A 16,694-nucleotide genomic window follows, 5' to 3' on the forward strand; every position below is an offset into this window, starting at 1 on the left:
CAGTCGCCTTCTCACTTCTCAATAACACAAAGCAACCAAGACCCTACTGGACCCAATCTGCATCCGACGACAGCTCAGGAAATAGCCTCTATTACATAAAATCTACAAATCCTACGGATGCACAGCGGCGGACTAAAGGCTTTGCTGACACCAGAGAACCTGCTGCCGCATGACAAATAGATCATGCAAATGACCTCACGCCGATTCAGAAGGGAGCGACCACATAAGGTGGAATGAGGTAAACGCCATCCATCAACAATCGCTCTGTCCAAACACACGGAGAAGTCACTCATCAGGGTTCTACATGCACCCTCTTAACACAGTGAGATGCAGACAGCTAGTTCAAGCGCTGAGATGCAGAAAAAAACCACACACATCTGACAAAATCTTTGAAGAATCTTTGGGCAAGACACAAGCAAAAGAATAAACCAAAGCCATCACTCTGTCTGTCTGGGCACCTTCTTGGCTATCTATATAGGCGAGCCGCTATCTCATCAATAATGCAGCAGAAGTTCATGTTTATGCAATGGAGAGCACATATGCATGCTAGGTATTGTACATCCTGACAAGCCCCTCAACATGCACACACACACACACACACGCACACACACCCCAGCAGCTAGTCGGACCCATATTGGTTCGACAATTAAAACGGTCACAATATGTTCAAATGGCACACGGCTCTCTGACAGCGAGAGAAGGGGGAAAACAGACACAAGAACACAGAAAGAAAAGAGATATTAAATACTCACCTTTTCCTGCATTTCTTTTGATTCTGTTTTAATGCAGCTTCTTAGTGCTTCATGATAGCACAGCACACGGAAAAAATAACTGTAGTGGCATGGTGATATGCAAATTAATGGATCACGCTGAATACAGGGGCATTTATTATTCATAAATTACTCATGTTTATGCAAATCAGGCTACACACAGCTTCTGAAATGGGGGTTGGTAATTCTGCCTTGTTGCAGATACAGACAACACTGGCTGCCAAGCAGGTAGAGGCTTTTTCTTTTTTCTGTTTTTTACTAAAAATAACAGTTTTAAGTGTTTTAATCTTTAGAAATCAAGTTTGTTAGTTGAAAACAACAATGTATTACGGCAAAGATGTGGTGCACATATTGTTTATTTATCCATTTATTTGCAGCTCATCTTATTAGAGAGAGGGAAGCTACAGCCATTTGCTCCTGTGGAAGACTGATAGCAGTTTTACCAGCTAGTGATATTTGATAAAAGCTTTCATACAAAACACACAACGTGGTTTGGATTAATCATTACTGCAACATGAGCTTCTATGATGTACTCCTTATAGGAGTAAGAGAGGGGCACTACAAATATTGTGCTATTACACAACAAATGTCCTCCTGTGAGCTCTGAACATAATGTCAAACCTTCAAAACACACCGGATATGAAAAATATCATATTGAATTTTTATACAGATCTTAACGTCAAACAAAAAATCTAACGCAGTTACATCAAAATTGTATTATAATCTGTAACAGTATGATGTCTTGTTCACACCATGGTACACTGTGAGGTACAAAAAAATCCAATACATGCAACAAAGGTTCCCAGGTTCAAATGTTTATTTAAACTACAGGTATATCTTGTAAACGTCGCACAAAAACACAACAAAAATATATCAAAGGAAATATTAAATTCACGTGTTTGAAAAAGGGTCTAAGAAGAACATGTAAAAAGATGTTTGTGAAAATTTCCTTCTTGATAAAAATGAGGGACAACGCTGGAAATGTGGGCAATAGCGGCCTCGTGCGGCCATTTGACAAAGGCAATTATGTAAACACCGTACAAATGACGTATTTCACACTGACCTACATGTTATTGGTTGCTGTTTTTCATTTCAGACCAAAAACGCAAAAATTTAATATAGTTAAATAATAACTGTGTAGTTCACACTCAAAGAACCTTTTAAAGGAAAAAGAACTGTAACGACTGAGTCACCATCCAGGCTGGTTTCTGTCAGAAGAAAAATGCACCAAAACTGTGTCACTGAACAATAACGTTGTGTGTGATGATATCCTTAAATACACACTTCTGAACAAATAAAAATAAGGAGCAACAAATCTAAAACTGTAACATACTTCCCTCAGTATCCCATTTCTATTTTAGTGGACAACACTTAATAATTAAAATGATGCCTCTGAAAAACATTAAGATAATTATTGCTCATAGGTCAGGTGCCCCTTTCACACATGAACGCATTTCAGAACCAGCAAGTGTTTAAACAAGGTCTGGCCAGGTGTGATAGAAAGCCACAGCTAAAAAGTCAGTAAGATGGAGTCAACAATTCACTGGAAATTACCAAGAGGGCTAATGTTTGAAAAGAAGTTGGTAGACTGCCACGAAAAGACAATTACGTCTTGATTACGACAAGTCAAACCGAATGTTCCTTACATGCACTGAATTTTACTATTGTGTGGTTTCGAACTGAGAGTGAAAACCATCAAGAAATGCACAATGGCATTGGAAACATCTGTGTCAGCAGACATCGGCTTGAAGAGAAATATTAGCTGCTGCCAGCAGTTTAAATCAGAATCATAAAGTTTAGATATTACCAGGATTTCTTCAGCATTTTTAATCCTACAGAAATATATACACATTAATTACTTTGCAAGTAATTGTTTTATGTGAAATGTAGCCACATGTTTTGTAAATCATTTTTGTATCAACATTTGCAGAAACCAACAAAAAAACCCATAACATTTCAGCTTTAGTCTAAACGTCTTAAATCACTGCATTGTAGCTGTGTACTGCTGAGAAAGTAGAATGTTTCTGTGATTACTTTGACTTTGACACAGATTTGTCTTCATGAGACCTGTATTCAATATTTCATGAGTGAACGAGCCAGCAGGAACATACCTGGTTCCAAAAGTAGTTAATGCTTTAAGCAAATAAGGTCATTCTAGCCTTTCTAGTTTATACACTCACTCCACCGACCATACAGGAGCTTTTTGTAGTTCTGCCATTACACAATGCAGCCTGACTGTTGCTCTGCATACTTTGTTAGCCCCCTTTCACTCTATTCTTCAATGGTCAGGGCCACCACAGAGCAGTGGATCAGACACAGCAGTGCTGCTAGAGTTTTTAAAGCTTTCATTGTTACTGCTGGACTGAGAATAGTCCAAACACCAAAAATATCCAGCCAACAAAAGCATATTCAGTGTCCACTGATAAGGAACTAGAGGACGACCAACACAACTGTACAACAGATGCACTACTGTCTCTGACTTTACATCTACAAGATGGATGACAAAGGTAAGTGCTTCTAACAGAGTGGACAGTGAGTGGACGCAGTGTTTAAAAACTCCAGCAGCACTGCTGTGTCTGATCCACTCATACCAGCACAAAACACACTTCCACACCATCATCATGTAAATATCACTGCAGCTCTTAGAATGATCCAGCAAACAAATCTGCTCTGTGGTGGTCCAGATCACTGAAGGACAGTGTGAAACGAGAAAAACAAAGTATGCAGAGCAACTGACTTATACGAGCGTCTATAACTCTAACACTACAAATGCCCCTGTGTAGTCAGTGGAGAAACAAGGAGACTGTCATAATCAGTGTCATTGATTGGTGTATATTTACTGGTGATGTAGATGTACGCTAAATGGCCAAACAGATAAAAAACACGCAGGCACTACTGACATGGGTAAAAACAGGCTGTGATAGTACTGTTAGGAAACAGCTGAATTAAATGGGGCTTGCATTTAGAAAAGTCAAAGTCTAATGGTTTCAGTGGAATAAAGGGAAGCAGCCAAGGAGCGTGAATGATTGAATGAACCATGAATAATTAATCAGCGGCCAAGGGGAGGAACTTTCGTCTGGTGCTCTTCTAATTATGAATAGAAAATGCAAATTTCCCCACAGTGCCCTGCTCCAGGTGACTGTCTGTGAGAAGTTTGGTGAGTTTCCTCCGGGTGCTCCGGTTTCCTCCCATGGTCCAAAACACACGTTGGTAGGTGGATTGGTGACTCAAAAGTGTCCAGAGGTGTGAACGTGTGAGTGTGTGTCACCCTGTAAAGGACTGGCGCCCCCTCCAGGGTGTGTTCCTGCCTTGCGTCCAATGATTCTGGGTAGGCTCCGGACCCACCGCGACCCTGAACTGGATTAGTGGTTACAGACAATGAAGGAATGAATTTCCTCACACATTTATGATATTGGGTTGAAGGTCAGGTAAAGAGCACAATCATTAGCTCAACAGCTGTACGTGGAAATTTTGGACCCTTTTTTTTATTGCATCGATAGTCAAAGGTTTGGTGATGAATAAGTCATTTCTCAGGGTGTAAATATAACTGACATAGAGCAAAGATTATTAAGAGCTCTTCTTCAGTCTTCAGCCTTCACTCAGACATAAGAAAAGCAAATACTCTGGCGTTCAATTCAACTGAAAATTTACATTAGAAATTGATAACGGTTCACAAACATGGCATGGATTTGTGATCCACTGTTGCAGCAAATCTGAATCTATTTGAGTTAAAACAATGTTTCTAAAAACTTACATCCGTGCCTCAAAATATTCAATCCCAGGGATCAAGAACGTAATAACGTGGTTTTGTTTTGTTTATCAACAGAGTGGGTTCATAACTTCTTCCTCTATTTGATCTGGAAAAGAACATGTCATTAACTCTAACAATTACATTTGTTTGAGGTATGTTTTACAAAGCTGGGGGTTATAAAAATTGAGTGGATCGTCCCCAGGGGGAGTACTAGTCATCAGGTCGTTAGTCAAGTGGAGGTTAGAGGGATATAAATCCAAAACTTTAGTGTGGAGCAGTGGACATTGTACTTTTGGAGCAATGACATTTAATTGAATATCTGGGATGATTTGAAGTGAAAACCTGGTGTGAAGCATGGAGGGTGATATTTCAGCACCGTAGAAACTTGACCTGAACATGACTTAAATACAAGCATTGTATTTACATTTAGCAATAGAGTGGTTAAAATCCCATAGAGATTGAAAATGTGTATTGTTACACCTCTGTCCTCCAGCTGTGCTTTCATATCTTTCAGGAATTGCTGATCCAAGTCACATACTGAAGCTACATAAAGGGTCTATTGCCAAAGCTGTCAAATGGGGTCCCATTAATTAAGCGACAAAACTGTCCTGACTTTCCTGGGCCATGGATCTCTGCACAACACCGGCCACCTCCTTCTCAAAATGATGGAGGAGTTTGAAGTCACTGAAACCCCTGTATAACAATCCCGTGGCTAAGGTCTTCATAGCCTCTTTCATTTGGTAGATCGAAGGCACGATGATGGTCTGCATGCATCCGTGGATTTCAGCAGAGATCACTGTGGGCTCCGAGAGCTCACGTTTAACTTGAGGCGCTTCAGTTTGCGCTGATGAGACTGCAGCCCGTGTCGCCAGGGTTGGCCACTCTCCTCCAGCCTGCCGGTGCTGGACTTTTGTCGCGGTAGGTCCAGGCGCAATAACGTTACATGGCTTTGAACTCTCCGTGTGGTCCGGGTAGATGTGGTACCTCTTCCTAACCACTCTTTCTCGTCTCTTAAAACCTCTGTACCACGTAGGACTCGCCCTGAACTGCGTGACCCCCATTCGCGCGGCCAGGTCTATCGCCTTCCTGTGGATCATAATGTCCGAGGCCGGGGAGCCGTGCCGGCTGCACTCGTCGATCCACAGCCACAGCGCTGCCTCGAGCCTCGGCGTTTTATTGTAGTGGACTTGTAGGTCGCCCCGGGTTATCAGACTCCTGTTCCGCAGCAGTTTACACAGCAAAGACGGGGTGACGTTTAGGCGGTCAGCTGCTTTGATTTTGGTCATTCTGGGTAGCCGGTCGTACATCTCCAGCAGTCTGCGCTTGTCCTCCAGGGTCCACTTCCTGCGCGGTGCCGCCATACTTTGTTGACACACAGCAGACGGGCGACGTCAAGCCAGTGCGCATGCGTCCAGTTAACCCGTCAATGTACTTTTTTTTTTTTTTTTTTTTTTTTTTTGAACAAGGGACTACGTTCTAAATATTTTCCATTACTGTTAATCTGCAATATTTAAGAATAAACGTTGGTCTTTGGTCTTTGAAAAAAAAAATGGATGAAGCCTTTTTTCTACCTTTTTTATTAATTCAGAACCAGGCTTTATTGGTTAGATATGTTTGCACACACAAAGAATTCGTCTTTTTGCAGTGTATAGTTACAGTATCACAGTCAACAGCATTTAGCACAGACATCTAAAGCTGAGATATTTCTCACACACATATAGTTTTCCTAGGCAATGTGGGGACATCACCTAGGCCTCTACTCGTTCTGGACACTTCTCTTTACTAGGGTGAAAGAGCTACACAAAACATGGGAATTTCTTTTTTAATTCATCCGAGAACTTACATTCACGTTTTGGCATAGCTGCTCGAGATGAGGCTAGGTACATGAGCTTTGCCTGACGTAAACAAGGACTACTGACGTGCAGACTGACCAATTAAATGTTTACAGAGAAGGTTATCGACCAATAACGGTAGCTCTACAGTCAGACCGTCCAATCAGAAGATTTTAGGCTACTTTACCACGCCCTCTTCTCACTCAAGCGAACCAATCGGAGTAGGGGAGGGCGGGACTAGTTTGTGAACGAAACGTTTCTCTAAATTCTATGTAAGCTCTAGAAAAACAAAATCCCGGACATTTGTGAAATTCCGTCCGGACATTTTCTAAGTCTAAAAAAGAGGACATGTCCGGGTAAAAGAGGACGTCTGGTCACCCTAATCTTTACATTATCCATTAATATAACTAGTGGACCAGTGCCAAAAGGAAAAAGAGTCCCTACAATGTTCATTCATTATCTGTAAGTGCTTATCTAATTCAGAGTCACGGTGGGTCCAGAGCCTACCTGGAATCATTGGGTGCAAGGCAGGAATACACCCTGGAGGGGGCGCCAGTCCTTCACAGGGCAACACACACTCACACTTTTGAGTCGCCAAACAACCTACCAACGTGTGTGTTTTTGGACTGTGGGAGGAAACCCATGTGGACACGGGGAGAACACACCAACTCCTCACAGACAGTCACCTGGAGCAGGAATTGAACCCACAACCTCCAGGTCCCTGAAGCTGTGTGACACTACCTGCTGCGCCACCGTGCCGCCCCCTCCCTACAATGTGAGTATTTAAACTAATTGAGGTCCCCAAAACGATACGAACACACACACACACACACTTGCCTGTAAACATGACCAGAGGACACTTGGGTAGAAATAATAAAGACATTTTGTTTGGCGACTAATTGAGACTGCACTGACTGGACAGGGGCGCTAGGCGGCAGTAAAGCCGTGTCTGTCATTCACTCCGCCGATGAAGAAGTTGTAACTCCGTGTTGAAATTGGGGTATTGTGTTCGGCTGTGACGAGCTCGCTGATTGTTGCAGTGAAGTCACAGTGTGGACACTAAGGTGAGATCTATGTTCCTTTTTGTGTGATCCCGGGTCTTACATTGTGTCTTAGAGCCGTGCAGCAGATAAACAGTGCATTTCCGTCTAGAGTTAGTTGTCTGAGTGTGCTGATATTATCAAGTCCATGATGAACTGCATTCAGGTAGAATGGACCCTCATGAAGTAGAGGTTATTTTGATAAACTATTGCTTATAATCATTTATTTGACACGTGACACATACTAGTTTATGTGAATGAAATAATAAGTCAGTAAACAAAGGAAGAATGGCTTAATCAATCAGATAATTCGCTGTGTCTTAAACATGCAAATCACTTGTTTACACCAAGGTCTCCAACCATAGCAGATTCATGGTGCCTGAATCCAGTTGATTTTATCCATATTTCAAATCTGAATTTTCACCAAATCACTTAAACCATATGACTAAAAGAAGTCAAATGAAAGGAGGTAAAATCACAAAATTATCACACTAAATTCAGTCTTTTAATCGCAGCAGACTGTTGATTTTTCTGTTGAAAAAAAAAAGCTGTAGGACAGCTCAGACAGTGAGCATATATCAGTCCACTGGCATAAAAAGGCTGGCACACCACTGACCGTAGACCACTGCTGGTCCACCGTCGGACCACTCAGATTACTGTCCTGTACAGGATATAACTCATTTATAATCTCCTCAAACAGATTCTACATTCACAGAGACTTTTATTCTGGAAAACAAACTAATACAAATATTAGCAACAACTATTAGAGATATAATAATGAGTGTAAGCCTGATATAAAGTGATTAAATGCTAAAAATGTTGACACTGTGCTGGATTTAAATTATTTACTAATCTTATTTATAAAAGATAACAAATAGAATCTAATGAAGGAAAAAGATGTAAATTAAACTGTGAATGGAAAAGTGCTAAAATGTGGCATTTTGTCTAAAATTCTGTTTAATCAGCAGCGGTCCGCCCAGAAAATGCTGTGTAAAACACTAGTGGACCTCCAGCTTTGCCCTCAGTGGGTCAGCAGTAGTCCACCGTCTCCTTGCTCTCAGGGAGGAAACAAAACTAAAATAAAAGTAAATATCACCACATGATTCTGTAAGTGTCCCAGTTCTTAGCTCAATGATGCTTCATCCTACATTTGTTTTATTCACAAGCACACTAAAGACAAGCAACTGAAATATCTTTTTTTGAATGCTTTGTCTTTTTTATGGGGAGGGACGGTGGCACAGCAGGTAGTGTCACAGTCACACAGCTCCAGGAACCTGGAGGTTGTGGGTTCGATTCCCGCTCTGGGTGACTGTCTGTGAGGAGTGTGGTGTGTTCTCCCCGTGTCCACGTGGGTTTCCTCCGGGTGACTGTCTGTGAGGAGTGTGGTGTGTTCTCCCCGTGTCCGCGTGGGTTTCCTCCGGGTGACTGTCTGTGAGGAGTTTGGTGTGTTCTCCCTGTGTCTGCATGGGTTTCCTCTGACTGACTGTCTGTGAGGAGTGTGGTGTGTTCTCCCTGTGTCTGCGTGGGTTTCCTCCGGCTGACTGTCTGTGAGGAGTGTGGTGTGTTCTCCCTGTGTCTCCGTGGGTTTCCTCCGGGTGACTGTCTGTGAGGAGTGTGGTGTGTTCTCCCCGTGTCCGCGCGGGTTTCCTCCGGCTGACTGTCTGTGAGGAGTGTGGTGTGTTCTCCCTGTGTCTGCGTGGGTTTCCTCCGGCTGACTGTCTGTGAGGAGTGTGGTGTGTTCTCCCTGTGTCTGCGTGGGTTCCTCCGGGTGACTGTCTGTGAGGAGTTTGGTGTGTTCTCCCTGTGTCCGCGTGGGTTTCCTCCGGGTGACTGTCTGTGAGGAGTGTGGTGTGTTCTCCCTGTGTCCACGTGGGTTTTCTCCGGGTGACTGTCTGTGAGGAGTGTGGTGTGTTCTCCCTGTGTCCACGTGGGTGTCCTCCGGATGACTGTCTGTGAGGAGTGTGGTGTGAGTGAATGTGTGTGTGTGTGTGTGTGTGTGTGTGTGTATTTTGCCCTGTGAAGGACTGGCGCCCCCTCCAGGGTGTATTCCTGCCTTGCGCTCAATGATTCCAGGTAGGCTCTGGACCCACCACGACCTTGAACTGGATAAGTGCTTACAGATAATGAAGGGATGTCTTTTTTTTTTTATCAAATTTTAATAGATCTTATTTAAAAATTACAATTTGATAAAATCGATTGTTAAATGTATAATAAAAATGACATGTTTTTGAGACTGCCCTTGTAACACTGCAGTTTGCAAAACAGAGATTTTTTTTTAAACCTTGATTCTCATTGAAGGGTGCCTAATACTGGCTGGTTATCAATGTCTACAGCATCTCCAGCCATGTATCATAACAGCTCCCAGAAGAAATACTGGACTTTTGAAAATGTGGCAGCCTTGGAAGCACTGAGACAGGAGGCTAACCAAAAGTTTCGCACAAAAGCCCGCAGTCTCAGAAAGGTAAGATGACTTCTGAGTATGGAAAGTGGTTGATCAAAATTTTGACTTTATGATCAGTACTAGATAACAGATATAATAGATAGTAATAAAACTGTGTTTGCTCTGTGTCATCAAAATAGTATGCCTAAAATAAGGGTCTTGTCATGATTAAGATTTCATAGGTGAGGCTTTTGCATTAAATGTAAGAGAAAGAAAGCATCATTAAGTATCATTGTACGTCTGTGTCCCTGTATGAATTATAAGGGATGAAGTAAATCATTTTGCTGGTATCAGCACATATTCACTAAAATTATATTGGCATCGGACAAATGTGTATTTTTAATTAATATTTCAAATCAATGTTTAATGATGTATATATTGTTCTCAAAGTACTTAACTGTCTGCTTTTATTTTATTTTGTAACTCAACACAATTAACTGTTACAGTTCTGTCCAGTGGTAGACGGGTGGATTTAGTCTCAGTTTATATGTTTTGTTATTGCTGGTGTATTGATATTGGTATCAGAATTGGAACACAAGCAGAAAAAAAAATCATTGCATATTGGCGATTTCCATACATTCCTAATTTTGTGCACATAAACAGCAATAACACTGTACTGGGACTTAGCTGAGATAATTTAGGGTTTAAAATATCTTCTTTCCTTAACAGCCAGGGATTCACGATTCCATATATCTTGATCCTATTGAAGAGAAAGTGCTTTTCAGATACTATGAGAAGAGACTGTTGGACTTCTGCTCAGTATTTAAACCTGCAATGCCCAAGTCTGTAGTGGTAAGTATTCTGATTCAGTTAAAACAGTCTGAAGATCTGTATCATGACAAAATATGGAATTGTGCATGCATTCAGAGTAATAAAATGTAAAAGTAGAACAAGTTTAAACCTTAAAGCCTAGTATTTTTTATTATTATTATTTGAAATATCCCATTGAGGGGCGGCACGGTGGTGCAGCAGGTTAGTGTCGCAGTCACACAGCTCCAGGGACCTGGAGGTTGTCGGTTCGATTCCCGCTCCGGGTGACTTTCTGTGAGGAGTTGGTGTGTTCTCCCTGTGTCCACGTGACACACACGTTGGTAGTTGGATTGGTGACTCAAAAGTGTCTGTAGGTGTGAGTGAATGTGTGAGTGTGTGTTGCCCTGTGAAGGACTGGTGCCCCCTTCAGGGTGTGTTCCCGCCTTGCACCCAATGATTCCAGGTAGGCTCTGGACCCACCGCGACCCTGAACTGGATAAGCGCTTACAGATAATGAATGAATGAATAAATGAATAATATCCCATTGATGATTGTCAGACTTTTTGCTTTGGTGTAGGATAATTATGTATTTCATTTGTATGAAAATGTGTTTTCTTCTGTTTTAGGGTACAGCGTGTATGTATTTCAGAAGATTTTATTTAAACAACTCTTTAATGGAGTATCACCCAAGGACAATAATGTAAGTATATGTATTATGTCAATGGGATTTTGATTGCTTAGAAATATAACAACAGTTGATGATCATTTAAAACTGTTAAAGTAGTTTTTAGTTGTAGTGTTCCCTGTTTGTTGTTGTTGTTGTTATTGCTTTCATAGATTCAGACATTTTTATTTGCAACATGGATTAAAATGAAAAGTACATATACAAATCTTTTATTTTTAGATAAATCTGTCATAATTACAAAAACAAGCGCTTTACAATAACTTAGGATATTTAAATAACATTTAAATGATTGTGTTTTACAGTCTGTAACTGTTAAACTACATAGTTCACATAGAGTATAAATGGTGCTAATAAAATGGACAGGGATGTTAGAAACAAGGAGGTAATTTTAACATTATGGCAGACAGGTGTATTTATCCAGCTTGCTTTTAAAGGCTAATATTAGCCGGCTAGCATGCTAGTTCTGTATTAGTCGTTAATTTTACCTTTTGTTCGCTTTTGTTTTTAAAATGTGCTCACTGACATATTTCTACAACAAATGTAAAATAACCTTAATTAGTTTAAAATACAGACAGAAGACTAGATATACAAAATGTGTCTTTAAAGTTTAAGGAATTAGAAAAGGAAAAGACACTTGTATGATCGAACTTGACTGTTTTCGGGGTGTGTCTCATATAGCTCCGTTTTCCCTATATAGTGCACTGCATCTGTCTTGAAAAGATGGTTTCAGCCTCCACATAGAGATGATTTTAAGATTTTTATTGGTATTTGGTGAAGTATTTGATAATTAAATTCACATGTTCTTGCCCTATGTAGTGCACTTTCTAGGAAGAAGGGAGGTAGAGATTCATCCTGAGATTTTAACAGTTTTACTACAAAACCCTGCCTTGTGCCCAATGATTCCGGGTAGGTTCCAGACCCAAAACCCCACGTGAACCACGGTTTTCTATGGGTTGAATGGGCTGTTGAATTGACTGGGCAGAGAGAGCACTAGATGCCGCCCTACCTGATTGAAATGATGTATGAGTATGTTGTCAATGTAAAATTATACATAAAAAAAAATAAAAGATTGAGCTGCTTTACGTTGCTACTGGGTAGTTTTTTCCACGACTGCTCTACATATCCAGGACACAAATTCTTCTGGGTCCCAGCCTGTTCTGGGTGAGGTCATTTGCTGAAGGAAAGTACGCACATAGTGTTAGTGACATAAATTTAGTCAAACAGTGTCCTTAAACTGGACCTCTGGCAGAGTCAGTCGGTGGAGTAAAGCCTAATTAATCAGGACACAGGAGTCCTGCTACCTCCAAATTGAACAACATCCCTCTCTTTCCCAAAATCCACCTGAGAGCATAAATATTGTGAATAATCTATAGGCGCTGCCAGGTGGTGGGTGGAGTAACATGGGGTCACCATGTTGCAGTGGGCCAGGCATTCTTTGCAGCTGAAGAGGTTATATTGTAATATTTGTATTTTGACCTGGTCCACTGTTCTTTCTTTAGGCTGACATGTGCATACCTGTCCTGCAAGGTGGATGAGTTTAATGTTTCCTGCACTCAGTTTGTGGGGAACCTTCAGGAGAATCCAGCAGCTCAAGAAAGAGCCCTGGAGCAGATTCTGGAGTATGAGCTGCTCCTCATTCAGCAGCTCAACTTCCACCTGGTGATTTACAACCCCTATCGACCCATGGAGGGCTTCCTTATAGACCTAAAGGTAGAACAGACAGAGTGTGTGTGTGTCAACGTTAATTTTCTTTCCTGTAGAAATGTCCAAAAATTCCCCATAAGGCCATATGTTTGTGGACACCTGCTTATCCAACTTTCTTCAGAAATCAAGGATGGTAATAAGCATTATGTAGCCTGTGCTCACCTGAGAAGGCTTAAGACTACATGCATAGAGCCACAAGAATGTTAGTGCAAAGAGCTACTGATATAAATGAAATATTTATTTAGAATCACATTTTTTCCAGCTCATTGCAAATGAATTGAATGCTGCTACAGCACTCAATAGAACAGTTACAATGCTTCAGCAGAGCCAATTGCAGTATCATAAAATGGTGACCTGTGTAAAATCCATTTACTGTGGCTTACGAATTTGGCTGGTGTTCTTCAGCAGCTAATGATATTTTGATTATGCTCAGAAAGATAATTGACACAAATCATTGGTGCAACCCCATGAAATATTTATTCACTTTTTAACGAGGTGTTCTTCACCTTGTATATTGTGATTATATATTTTTTTTATTAGAAGTGATGTGGCTTTTTCTAGACAAGGTATCCACTGTTGGAGAACCCGGAGATGCTGAGGAAGAATGCAGATGATTTTCTCAACAGAGCAGCAATGACAGATGCTGGGCTTATGTTCTCACCCTCACAAATCGCCCTGACAGCTGTACTTAACAGTGCGGCTCGCGCTGGCCTCACCATGGAAACGTGGGTTCACTCAAGCTAAACATTTTTAATGTAACTAATTTAAAGGAAACCTTGTGTGTTCTTGGTGACTTTAGTTCTTAAGCAATGTTTTTCAGTTAGCCAGGGACGGGATGTTCCTGCTTTACATGTCAGCATTTACAAGTCTCAAAGAAGCTATTTTTCTCCATCCAGATACCTTACTGAATGCATAGGGATAAAGAATGACAAAGAAACCCTCTCAAAGATGTATGACACAATGAGGCGTGAGTATACGTATTGCATAAGTGTATTACTGATTGTTTTTCATTTTTATTTTGACCTCAGTGGACACAAACTCTAATCACAAAGCAATCGCTAAGGGTCATCTTTCTGCATTTTCAGGACTAACAACACTCTTGAAGGAATACGAGTTTCCCAGAGCGGAGGAAGTGAACATGTGCAAACAGAAACTGGAGAGGATACATGCTGAATTTGCCTCAAACACAAGCTTGTAAGTAGAAACCACAATGCTTCATTGTGATGTTGTAATTTACAGGTGTGGGGAGGTGCTGATTTTAGTCTTTGGCAAAGAAATCACACCAGGAATATATTACAAAGAGTTTTATTCCGTCTGGTCAGTTGCTTGGTGCCTTGGTATCTAAGATGCAAAAGTTGTGACTTGGTTCATCAAATAGAAAAATAAAAATACATGAGCTTTCAGAAATTCACAGGAGTCATTACATCACTCTCATGCTGTTTCTCAGGTCATTTAGATCACTGAACACAGCTAAGCTACAGTAAGTTGAATGTAGGTCATTGCCTTGCAGCTACAAAACAGGAATATATTTTGGTATACAGTGAAATATCAAGTTTGTGGAGGTCAGTACATGCCTAGTTCAGCAAAAGTTAATTTTTAAAGAGTGCATGGACGGTTAATCACATACAAAAATGATTCGATTCATTGGCAAAGCTGTGTAAACAGGGAACAAATGTTTTATCTTCACAAAATCTACCAGCATGATGTTGGGGAAAGCATGTAGAGGTGTTACACAAAGTAAAATCAAAGGATTCGTATAACTGCTCACATCAATCACACTGCCACACCATTCTGTTGATTACATACTCTCAATGAGCGCAGGAGTTTTTTTGAGAGAGTCGGTATTGCATTTCTTCTTGGGTTTACCAGGGCAATTCCCAAAACCACTGTGTCAGTTTGACAGGACGTGAAGTGGTCCAGATTGAGTTTCAGAATCAGAGATTAGGCTCGGGACCCTGGGGGGTAGTTTATCAAGTGTAAACACATGCACGGAGTACAGAAAGGAATAGAACCTTGTTATCTGTCCTTTTGAATATTTTATCCGCCTCTTACATCACACAGATGCTGGTTTATAGATAAAAAGCCAAGGTGCAGCACTTCATCAAGCAAAGCAGCTCAGGAAGAGTAAGGATAGGATCCGTTGTTATCGTTATAGGCTGACGTCTCCAGACTAATGCAGGAAAAGTTTGCATGGTGAGATTTGAGTGTAGTAGGTTTCTTAAGGCTTGTTCTTCAGGTGCTTCTCGCGTCCCTGATGATTTCTTGCCCATTCCGAAAAGGGCTTCAGTGCACACCGCTCAGTTACCACAGACGTATAGTGCCCTGGGGGTGCTAAAGGCAGCTGCAGCTGTAGTCCCCTATGATCCCTAAAATCCACCTTGACTTTCAACTAGTCTTTCAAACTAACAGGATAAGACTCTGCTTGTGACTGGACTTTAAAAAGAAAGGTGGTCATGGTTCCAGTGGACCAACTTGCAAAGGAAGGGTCCCTCTCTGACAATACTTGAGGTTTGAGGATAGACTATACCCTGCCTCTTCGAGGACCACCGTCAATATCCTGTGTCATTACTTGAACAAATGTGACTTGATTTAAATCTAGTATAGATGGTTGGAAGTATGGTCCCAAAGTTGGAGGTCCGCAAAGTCACAGGTCCACAGCTGTAGCTCTGTTACGTGTTTGGATGAGGGAGTCCTTCCTACACAGTGGCTGTCCACATCAGAGGACCTGGATAGTGGTGGCCATAATGGTACATTCAGGTCTGTAAAACGGAGAAAGATTTAGGCATCAATGTTCTGGCTGGTGATTAGATACATCTGTCTGCTTGTAGACACTGAATGATAGATTATTTTGCTATTCAAACAGCTTTGTAAATTAAGATAAATAGTTAATTAAATCATTATTATTGTCCTTTGTTTAAAACAGTTACATGCTGCTGTCTTAAAGTCATGATTTATAAATGATCATATATTTGAATTCAGGTTCTGCAGTAGCATTGTGATTTAATGTGTACAGCTTTAAAAAATGAAGACTCAATGATAACTTATACCTACCTTTTGTTGTGATGAGTTGACTTGCTGTTAACTAAATCTAATATGAAACTACAAAAGACATGGACAGGAGGCTAAGACTACACATGGAGGATAGCTTGCATGCTCAAACATGGGTGATGCTACAGTCTCTACCGAAAAAGATCTCCAAAGCAGCATGTTAAAGCTACTATGTTTGTGATGAATATTTCTGTGTCCTCCAGAAAAAGAAAACATGGCTATGAAGATGATGATCATGTTGTGAAAAAAACCCTTGTTACAGAGGAGGTAAATATTGACCTTCTGGACATCCTTCAGGTTTCTATGAAACCATCTTCATTTGTCACTGTCTTCATTATGTGATATCTAATTACTGCGTATCATCTGTAGGAGTGGACTGATGAAGACCTGGATCCTTTGTGACAAAATCTCTCATCCTTTCCAGAAAACAGCTGCATTTTACAAAGACACATTGCTGAGTTTCAGACAAATTTACAAAGCTTCTTAGTCGAAATAAGTGAAGGGTAACGCCAGCTCCTTTTTGATTTTGCCACTTAGTCCTTGTGATATTTTCTTTTTGGTATTGTGTAAATACCTAGACAATATTTGCCCCCTTGTCATGCAAGTTTATTTACTGAAAATAAAAGTTTTGTACTTATTTTCATGACAGTGCTTTACTTTACATTTGTTCAAAA

At 40.9% G+C, this 16,694-nt stretch overlaps 2 protein-coding genes across 7 annotated transcripts; one reads left to right on the forward strand and one right to left on the reverse strand.

Annotated features, from left to right (window-relative positions):
• The first annotated feature begins 955 nt into the window (after window positions 1–955).
• LOC136677958 (cyclin-H-like) lies at window positions 956–16,626 on the forward strand. 6 transcript variants are annotated; one of them, XM_066655680.1, is made up of 10 exons: window positions 7,355–7,417; window positions 9,692–9,854; window positions 10,503–10,625; window positions 11,210–11,283; window positions 12,768–12,978; window positions 13,534–13,697; window positions 13,869–13,939; window positions 14,058–14,166; window positions 16,224–16,287; window positions 16,390–16,626. In XM_066655680.1, the coding sequence occupies exons 2-10, from the start codon at window positions 9,717–9,719 to the stop codon at window positions 16,420–16,422; spliced, it is 987 nt and encodes a 328-aa protein (XP_066511777.1). In that variant the 5' UTR covers window positions 7,355–7,417; window positions 9,692–9,716; the 3' UTR covers window positions 16,423–16,626. The 6 variants fall into 6 exon arrangements, with proteins under 6 accessions (XP_066511773.1, XP_066511775.1, XP_066511774.1 ...); XM_066655676.1 differs by lacking the exons at window positions 7,355–7,417; window positions 16,390–16,626 and adding an exon at window positions 956–998 and having other exon boundaries at window positions 16,224–16,362; XM_066655678.1 differs by lacking the exons at window positions 7,355–7,417; window positions 16,390–16,626 and adding an exon at window positions 7,063–7,128 and having other exon boundaries at window positions 9,727–9,854; window positions 16,224–16,362.
• Window positions 1,573–5,891, reverse strand: LOC136678811 (major centromere autoantigen B-like). Its single transcript, XM_066656952.1, has one exon. The coding sequence runs from the start codon at window positions 5,880–5,882 to the stop codon at window positions 5,112–5,114; it is 771 nt and encodes a 256-aa protein (XP_066513049.1). The 5' UTR covers window positions 5,883–5,891; the 3' UTR covers window positions 1,573–5,111.
• Window positions 16,627–16,694: the final 68 nt, after the last annotated feature.

The sequence above is a fragment of the Hoplias malabaricus genome, chromosome Y, assembly GCF_029633855.1.
Source record: "Hoplias malabaricus isolate fHopMal1 chromosome Y, fHopMal1.hap1, whole genome shotgun sequence".
NCBI classification, from domain to species: Eukaryota; Metazoa; Chordata; class Actinopteri; order Characiformes; family Erythrinidae; genus Hoplias; species Hoplias malabaricus.

What these genes read in the sequence shown, in the direction of transcription:
- LOC136677958 (XM_066655676.1), top strand. Translation starts at nt 9,717, where the DNA reads ATGTCTACAGCATCTCCAGCCATGTATCATAACAGCTCCCAGAAGAAA. An exon ending in CAATGCCCAAGTCTGTAGTG is followed by an intron (nt 10,626 to 11,209) that starts GTAAGTATTCTG and finishes CTTCTGTTTTAG; the next exon opens with GGTACAGCGTGTATGTATTT. An exon ending in GCTTCCTTATAGACCTAAAG is followed by an intron (nt 12,979 to 13,533) that starts GTAGAACAGACA and finishes GGCTTTTTCTAG; the next exon opens with ACAAGGTATCCACTGTTGGA.
- LOC136678811 (XM_066656952.1), bottom strand. Translation starts at nt 5,882, where the DNA reads ATGGCGGCACCGCGCAGGAAGTGGACCCTGGAGGACAAGCGCAGACTG.